The 9,455-nt window shown below is 31.9% G+C and overlaps 1 protein-coding gene across 1 annotated transcript; it reads left to right on the forward strand.

Moving 5' to 3' along the window:
- The first annotated feature begins 2,153 nt into the window (after positions 1-2,153).
- On the forward strand, positions 2,154-3,593 carry LOC130817699 (early nodulin-like protein 15). Its single transcript, XM_057683550.1, has 2 exons — positions 2,154-2,443; positions 3,022-3,593. The coding sequence occupies exons 1-2, from the start codon at positions 2,254-2,256 to the stop codon at positions 3,387-3,389; spliced, it is 558 nt and encodes a 185-aa protein (XP_057539533.1). The 5' UTR covers positions 2,154-2,253; the 3' UTR covers positions 3,390-3,593.
- Positions 3,594-9,455: the final 5,862 nt, after the last annotated feature.

The raw sequence follows: 9,455 nt of genomic DNA on the forward strand, positions 1-9,455 counted from the left end.
AGTTGAATGGATAAACTAGCTAAATCTTTCTTTTAGATAGTTTGTTAATCTTGTTTAGTTTCTTGGTTTTGAGTTTAGATGAACATGGAAGTGTTTGAATTGGAATACAAAGGGAATTGTGGAGACATATAATCTTTACAAGAATATAAGCTAGACAAAAGCAAGATTATTTATTTTGATGATGTTGAGGGTTGGAGTTAGGACTTGCACAATCTCTAAAATGAGAAATATTAGAATAGAAGATGGAACGAAGATGCATGCTTAGGATGAGATGCAATGAGCTATATGAACCTAGTTGTAGTATCGTATGCTTTGTTGTGACGCTATATTTGTTATGCTTCAGAAGGAGAAATTATCGAGGAGCCCTTCTAGTAATCACGGAGTACCAGACTTAGCTTCTTGAAGCGTTCTTTTTGGTGAGTAGTAGCAGTCCCTTAAAGGGTCTGGCCAGACTACATTCTTGAAAATAAATTTTTTACTAAAGCTCTTTTGAAATTGGAAACTATTGAGACAAATGTAGTTGTGAATGCTTATGTTGATATTATGATATGGTCAATGGATCGAACTTGCGAGCTTTTCATTGACGAATATTGTTCCCTACTCCTTCTTTTTGAAGCGAATTGACTTTCAGATATTGACTAACTTCACCCGAGAACGACATAGCTTTAGAGCTATGGGGCACCTCTCAAACTAGATTTCCTATGCGCACATAGATCTAGGAAACTGATGTTGCTTTTAAACCTATGATTTGAATTACTGTGTTTTGTTGTTTTGGATTGTTACTTCTCATTCAGTTTAATCTGACCTTCTGTTGTTTCCAACTTTTAGTTTGTCTACAGATCGGAACCAGTGGGGAAAAAATGGATTAGCGGAGGTGATTAAAGGTTCCAAGGATGTATATTGAGCTTAGCACTTAGGAATTTGTAGTTTTGTATTAGGACTTTGGATAAATGTAAATTTGATTTGGCTGTGTTGGTTATATCGGACTTGTAGAGAATTGTATGACTATTATCCTTTGCTTTAGTTAGATGTTTGTTTTGAGATATAGCTGAGTTAGTTACATTACAGAGCTGGTGATCCCTTTACTCAAGTTTTGGAAGTGTGATTTCAGTTTCTTGGGAAATGAACCCCGTGATGACCCTGTTTACTCAGTCAACGGTAAGTCGGGTTGTTATAAGTGTTTCTAGTAATTACTTTCTATTTGTTGTTCATGGACTCGAATAATTGTTTGTAATAGAATTTAAGCGTATATGGAATGTATTATATATTTGTAAAATACTTTGATGACTTACAAAAGGTTCAAATGTAACAAATCAAAGAGATGTTTTTGAGACCCGTTAAGGACCCATTAAGGACCCTAGACCCATCAGATTCGAAGGGTCTTGGTCTGGGTCTAAAAATTTAGACTGTTATGGTCCGGATCCAGGTATAGATCTACAAAAAATAAAAGAGTCTAGGTCCAGATCTGGCTTGACACGCCCCATGACCATTGCTAATTATAATTGTATTCAATTTGGAGTTGGATGTCGGGTTGAATCGGGTCGAGTGGAGTCCGTCAAGTCGAGTCAGAGTCGGGTCAAGTCGAAGTCGGAGTGAGATAGGAGTATTCAGTTTTTTAACGAGGTTCAACTCCAATTCTTCTCTGAATCGAATTCGTACTATATAATCGAATCTAAAGTTAAATATTAGTTTTCTCGAACTCAAATCGGATTAAGTTCCTCGGTTTAAATCGAATCAAGAACGAATTGAAATTGAATTACCATCCTAAGCTATAGCCTAGGATGACAAATATTTATCCCTCCAAATTGTGTAAACCCACTAAAGATGTAAGATGTTACGACTTACCAGGGTGTTCTTCTTTCTCAATCAATGTATAGGAGAGTTATGCGTTTCGTTCTTATTTCTTGGCTTTACATTTCCTTTTTTCTTGTATTAATTTAATTAATTTAATTTAATGGAAATCGAGGACATTAAACTCGGCAATTAAGAGTAAACCGTTTCAATATTTCAACCGTTACATTAAAGGACAAAAAAGGGGCCGACTTCATATTTCACCTGCGTTTCAGTAAAGCTGTCCCACCATGTCTGTCTAACGGCTAGTTTCCACCATTTGTCCTGTATATAAATACCACCATGTCTTCATCCTTCTCATCACCATCACAACTCACAAATTCAGAATCCAAAGCTTTTCTCAGCTAATTTCAAACCCTCAATTGCCAATCTACTACACTTATTTTGAGAAATATCAATCAAATGGGATTTTCATCTAAATTTATCTCTGTTTCTTTGGTTGTGGCCTTTGCACTCTTGTTTAGCTTCACCGACGCAAGAGATCATCTTGTAGGAGGTAAACCTGAGTGTTGGAAAGTTCCATCCACCGAATCTGATGATTTTCTTAACAAATGGGCTCAAAAAACCAGGTTTCAAATCGGTGATAGTTTAGGTAAGCTTCCTGAAATCTTGTTTTAGTTTGTGCAAAAGGTTATTACTACTTCTATTTACTTGCATTATTTTAGTTGATTTATTGTATACAAATTTCGTATTTAGTTTTTATTTTTAAAAATTTACATTTACAGTATACAATAAAATGTGTACTTCCAAAAACCCCAAATTTGTGTATAAACATTGAATTTTCCTTTAAAAAATTGATATTGGTGTTTGTCAATCTTTGAATAGTATGATTACTCGAATATGGTTTTATTTGACATTTGTGGATAAAAGGTTATGCTTGGATTTTTTTATTCTACTTTTGGAGCTAAATTTCTTAATTGGGTCTGTTTTTTCTTGCAAAATATTCACCAATCCGAGTGGTTTCCGAATTGGCAATCTGAAAAACATACATGTTTGCCGGAAAAGATAAACATCTGGGTATCTTTAATTTGAATAATACAAGGAAAGACCCTTCCACTTTTCATTTTAGAGTTTAAAATCACATGTAATTTCTTATGAATTCAGAAAAATTTGTGTTTTTTGTTCCTTGAGAAGCTGAAATCTCTAGTTTTATATGTATTTTGATGACAGTATGGAAGTACGACAGCAAGAAAGACTCCGTATTACAAGTAACAAGAGAGGCATACTTGAGCTGCAATACCAGTAATCCAATAGCAGCACACAAAGAAGATGAAACCAAGATTGAGTTAACCAAATCAGGCCCATATTACTTCATCAGCGGAACACAAGCCTATTGTGAGAAAGGAGAAAAGCTCATTGTTGTTGTAATGGCTGCCAGAAACAGGCCTTCTGGTGCAGTTTCACCAGCTATTGCACCTTCTCCAGATTCTGAATTTGGGGCTCCGGCAGTTGCTCCTACTAGTGCTGCTTCTGGCCTTAAAGGAGGTCTCAATCTCATTGTAGCTGTTGCCGTTTTAGCTGGGTTTTTTATGATATAGAATATAGAATAATAATAGAAATGAGGTTTTGTGGGATCTTTCTAGTTTATTATACAAAAATTATATCTAGGTAAGTTGTTTTACTTCAAGGAAAAATCTTTGGATTTTCCTATTTTATGTTTCTGGGCAGCGGTTTTTATGTATTTGTTCATTGAGGTGATAATTAATTTATTCTTTATTTGTTAAATACACCTTCCATTTCAATATCTTCTCAAATAACATAGTTAAATTTTGACTATAATTTCTCATTATTGATGCATATGGAAAAAATATGTATTGAAATTTTGATAAATTTATTTAATATTTTCTAAATATTTTTTTTTAAAAATTTTTACAAAAATTACAATTAAAAGTATTTAACTTTTAAATTTGTATTTGAGAATGAGAAAAAAAAGTGAATAATGGCTTCTATCTTCGCCTTTTTTCGATTAATTTCTTAGTATATTTGATGGTGTGAAACACTAAATTAAGATGTTACACAGTAAACTTTAATTGTACACAATAATATATCACCCTGAAATGCGCTGGCAACCGGCAAGTGTTATTGATTTTTTATTGAAAATTGAAAAAATTACAAAGAACAATATAATTTTTCATTAATTTTTCAACAATAGTTTTGATTCACTATTAATAATCTTAACTTCAGGGTCACCTATCTAAGAACATTGTTATTAAAATGGTGATCGGTCTTTACAAGTTAACTAGGATTACACCCGTGTCATGCACTGTTAGGATTCATACTTTTATTTTTTTACAGATTGTTTGGGTAAACATGTGGGACCTTTGACACAATCTTAGCAAAGTCCTCGTATAAAACATTTTTCCACTTCTCGGATATGTTTGATACTAATATTAAGCATTAGCAAATCACAAATTCTTAGTTGAGACGGTCTCTACAAAAGATCTCTCCTATATGAGCCGACCCATATTTTAAATTTAAAAAAATTATAAAAAAAGGACAATAATTTTTTTTATTTAAAATGGTATTAACTAAATATAGGATTTAGATTGGGCTTTTAAGAGCTGTCTTTACAAAAGACGGTCTTTCAAGAGAGGACCTCTTAGCAAATTGGTATCAAATCTAATTATTATAAAGTTTAATAAAATTCAAAGTGCTAATGAATATGATGTTATCATAGTGATACGCTTGAATAGATATTATGATTAAATATTCTCTCATAAAAATCTTCAAATATACTATATAATGTTGTTACATATGTGTTTTTTTATGTAATACATAGTAAAAGGGTATCTTTGATGATTTTGTTGTGAATTTAGAACATAGGATAGGATTTAATGAGTTACTCTCAATGTATTACCCTAATATTATTTTTCAAACTTTTCACCTTCTATAATAAACTCTTACTTTATAGTGCATTGCATTAGAGAATATATAACGAGAGGGGTTAAAAAATAATTACCTAATATTAATTAGTCTTACATTATTGATGAGTTAGAATAGACATTATTAATATTAATGATTCCTATTAACATTAATATGAATTTGTGATGTTTACAATTGCAATTACAACCACTTCAAACCTAAAATGTGCATTCTAAGTGTGAGAGATGGCACAATGTGCTTGTAAAATGCATTGTAAAGAGACATTTGTTATAAATTGTTTATAAATTAATAAATTGTATGATTGATATAAAAAAATAAAATAAAAAGTTAAAAATATTAAAAATTAAAAGTTGAATTGAAAAAATAAACTTACTTTGATTTCACTTTTATTTTTTTTTTCTAATTTTTCAATTTTTTTATAAGTTTTAATATTTTACTTTTTATTTTTTTATTTTTTTATACAAAATGACTTGTTGTAAGGTAAGAGGTGCATTCTTAGCAAACACCTCATATAGTTCGGATTGTTCAAATTTAATCAAAAGTTGAGGATTATTGTATAAAAGTTAGTAAAAAATATTGTACCATTTAGGTTAATTTTTTATTAAAATTTATATTTACTATCTACCCAATGCTCATGGTGGGTAGAATTTTCATATCCTCGTCTACCTAACTTGATACATGTGTGCAGAGTCATTCGAACCCATATACGATCATCCTTCATTATAAATTCATTTGTATGTCTAATTCTACCTAAAACATAAATGGTTAATAAAATAAAATCAAAATTTACAGCTACTAGTGGTGTTCATTGGGGTCAATTCCCATTTGAGCTCTTTTGTTCCCCTGTTTAATAAAGGATTTTTTAAGAGTCAGGTTAAAAATGAATCGTTCCAAAAAAAGCTCTTTTACAGTTAAAATGTAGTGGGCTATAAAAGGTCTTAATAAGGACTAAAAATGAGCCTATATAAATAGGAAAAGGGCTATATTGATTCATTATGAAGAATGAATACAGGTGAGGGAATATACTAAAGGGAAGGTTTGAATAATATGACAACTTTTCAACTTTTTTCTGGTAACAAGTCATGGCCTTGGCGAGGAAAGTCAAGATTTGGAAACTAAAAACAGAAGCTATGTTGTGGAATAAATTTGTGACTTCTTTTTGAGCAAAGATAAAAACATAATATAAAGACATGAAAATAAATTACACAATGATGTAAAGAGTTTAGTCCTTTAAAAAACACTTAATCTCTATCTTCGAACTTTTTCGTATCTCTTAAGATTTTGGAAAATACTCTTTATTACTTTTTGGCTTAGATTTCTAGATACAAGCTTTAAAAGAAGGTCACACTTATCTTTTAACAACTCCCGGTAACCACAATGCTACCAAACTACAAACTCTAATCCTCGTGAACTAACGATATTTCTTTCACTTTTCTTTCATACATAGAATCGAATATTACAATTTATGAATAAGAAATTACTCTAATGAAAATACAGGTTAACCTAAGAAGGTTAACTTGAATCTAAAGCTTTCGAGTGATTCTTGAAGAAGATTTCTTTGAGACTTGAAAAACTTTTAGCAATGCATGTTTAGAGTGTATTCAATGGAGTTGATTGGCTTGTCTTTTATCTTTTTAATTTTCAGATTATATAACCATTGAAGCTTCGAATCCTTTACCGTAACTTTCCTTCATTGACTCAGTCGAGGCCTTGCAATTGCTACTATATCTTTATATTAAAATAAACTTTCTTCCAACTAAACTTGTTAGAATATAAGCATACATAGCTGTAAGAAATCAAAATATTACCTTAGAATAAATACAATACTTGCATAGAATAATACATTCAGATTTTATGCAATTAAATATTAATTATCTTTTATCTATGGCAACTTTAGGAAATAAAATCAATTTAATATCTTGTCATATATTTGAGATCTTACCAAAATATAATATATAGGAATGATAACTTTTGAGATATTTCAGTAGTTGTTGGAATGTACTCGATTAAGGCAACAAAAATGTTTGCTAATAATATAGCAACCAACGACTATATTATAAGATCATACGGAGTTGCGTTTTTCATACAAACCACATAGAAATAATAGCATGTATATTATCAGTAGTAAGCAACCAATATTGTCTTCCATCATAATGCATAACGCGATGGATCGATCAAAGGGGTCAAGTCAACAATCTCCTCCTTGATGGAAGATAAGATATAAACATATTTTTAAAGATCAAGGTTCTAAAACATATAACATATTTTGAAAGATCATTGCTTTAAGTATATAGACATATTTCAAAGGAAAAATTACAAGAAATTACCTAATGTATGTCACTTTTTGCAAAAACATACTTAATCTGTGTAAAAAACTACCTTGTATCATATGTTGCTTTGTAAAACACTACCACTTAACAGATTTTTAAGTTGACCGTTAAATTGGATGGTTGACCATCATGTACTAGGTTTGTGACCCATTTAATTGAGCTCATATTTAACAGTTTTCTGCTTTTCACCTACTTTTTCCCATTCACTCTATATCTCGCAACACTCTTCTTCTCACACTGACACACTCATAGAAGGCACACTCAAAGCACAGACCCTTCTTTGCATTTAATCTTTCTTTCTACAATAAGTAAATAGATATCATTTATGGGTAAATATAACTGATTATAAAACTTAATTGGTTGCTCTAAACCGACTTTTAGTTCAACAAGTAAAGTGCCACAAACTCACTCAATTACATTCCAGCAACTTCAAGCACCTGTCAACTTTTCCAACTCCAGTGCCCATCAAATACAACATTATCAAAGGGAGGTAGAAAGAAGTCATGTACGGTAGGAAGAAGAAAACATGGAGTAAGATTTGTTGCACCGTGAGTGATTTCAACTCTACATTCAGCTATCAATGGTTGATTGTAATTTTTTAAGTTTAATAATTGACACCAAGTTCAGGTTTTGATCTTTTTATTGTTAATTTGAGGGTTTAACATTTGTGGGTCTTGTGAGAAATTCTTTTGATTCAATTACTTAGGGTTTGCAGTTGAATTATGTTAGTTGAATCAACACAATTCAACTAAAAACCCTAAGTAATTGAACTCTTCTAGCTCATCAAATAGTATTGTTTCTCATATACTCATAATGAACAATTTAAAGAATTTGACTAAATCCCAACTTCCTCCAGATAAAGTTGAGAACTTTAATCCAAATAATATAAATTATGTTCTTCCACACAATTCAAGCCTATGAATTAATTCTCATAAATCCCCACGATCTCTCAAGTTCCATTGATTCAAGTTGAAAGGTTTAAGATTACTAACACTAAAACTGATCCAATTACACCCAAAATTCTTTCATTTTCATCAACTAAAGTTGAAAACTTTAATGAACCAAAAACCCAGAATGAAAATCAAAGTATTATCGTTCTTCCCTAAATTTCTCCAAAAGTTTCCTCAAGTTCTACTAAATTAGGAGGTGAGAAAGAAGAAAAAAAAGGGTGAAATTTATGCTGGAGTATTAGATTCTGCTCCATCTTTGTCCAAGAAACCAAATAATAGTAGTTCAAACGACATTGTTTTGAAGGACACAAGACACAGGGCAAAAATTTGGTCGAATCATTGGTTGGTTGTGATTTCTATGATGGGGAATAGGTCACATGCCAGGTATGTGATGGTCAACCATCCAACTGAACGGTCAACAAATGGAATCTATTATTACAAAAAACATGTCATATAAGGTAGCTTTTTACAAAAAAACTTAGATTACATAGTTTTTTGCAAAAAGTGATATGCATTAGGTAGCTTCTTGTAAGTTTTTCCTAATTTGAAAGATCAAGGTTCTCAAAACCTCAAGACTTTTAAAATATCATGCAAAACAGATTTGTTTAAACATATAACATGTTAAGGCTGTCAAGGCCTCAAAAGATCAAATTATTTCAAGTTCAGGGCCTTAATTTTACAAAATTGTATGAGTAACAAAAGCAGGCACAAAACCAAAAATATGTTAGACGTAGCATATTATAAGTAAAAGTTACCAGAGGTTATCTGCTGCTGTCTTAGTCTTTTCTCCCCCTTTGTCTTTCGATCCAGGGAAGGAGAGAGCAAATGTTAGATCAAAGTTTTCTTTTTCGAACAAAAAAAAAACAAAACTGTTAAGACCTTACAACCATATTGAATTTTTTTTTAATCATCGCATAGGAGGGGGTGGGGCAAGTCAACAAGAAGAGTGGGCGACTTGGATAGGGGTACGCTCATCTTCTTCAAGTTCTTGACCAGCAGGGCCTTGAGATGGAGTTTTACCCTCTTCTTCTTCTTCTTCTTCTCCTCCTCCTCCTCCTCCTCCTCCTTCCGTTCCTTCTTTTATTCCTTCTTTTCCACCTCCTCCTCCTTCTTTTCTTCCTCAGCTCCTACTCTAGAAGGGTCACTTGCAGCACCAACTACCTCACTCAAACTCAAATTTTGTATAGTGAACGTAGTTGTGCTTGAATGCTTTGATGTGCTAATTAAATCTAGCCTTAGCCAACATGCTGAGAAGCCCTATTCTACATAAATCTCATTTACTTCTTGACATAAACACTTTAAATTTTCATTGGTGAAGGGTAGGGGATTACAGGTCATAACCTTAAACGTCCATGCATCACCATCCATAGTAATCCCTAAGTTCTTTAAGGCCTTTTCATCAAAAAGTCCAACAATTAACCTTTTTCTTTCCCTCATCCTT

This window comes from Amaranthus tricolor, chromosome 7, assembly GCF_026212465.1.
Source record: "Amaranthus tricolor cultivar Red isolate AtriRed21 chromosome 7, ASM2621246v1, whole genome shotgun sequence".
Taxonomy (NCBI): domain Eukaryota; kingdom Viridiplantae; phylum Streptophyta; class Magnoliopsida; order Caryophyllales; family Amaranthaceae; genus Amaranthus; species Amaranthus tricolor.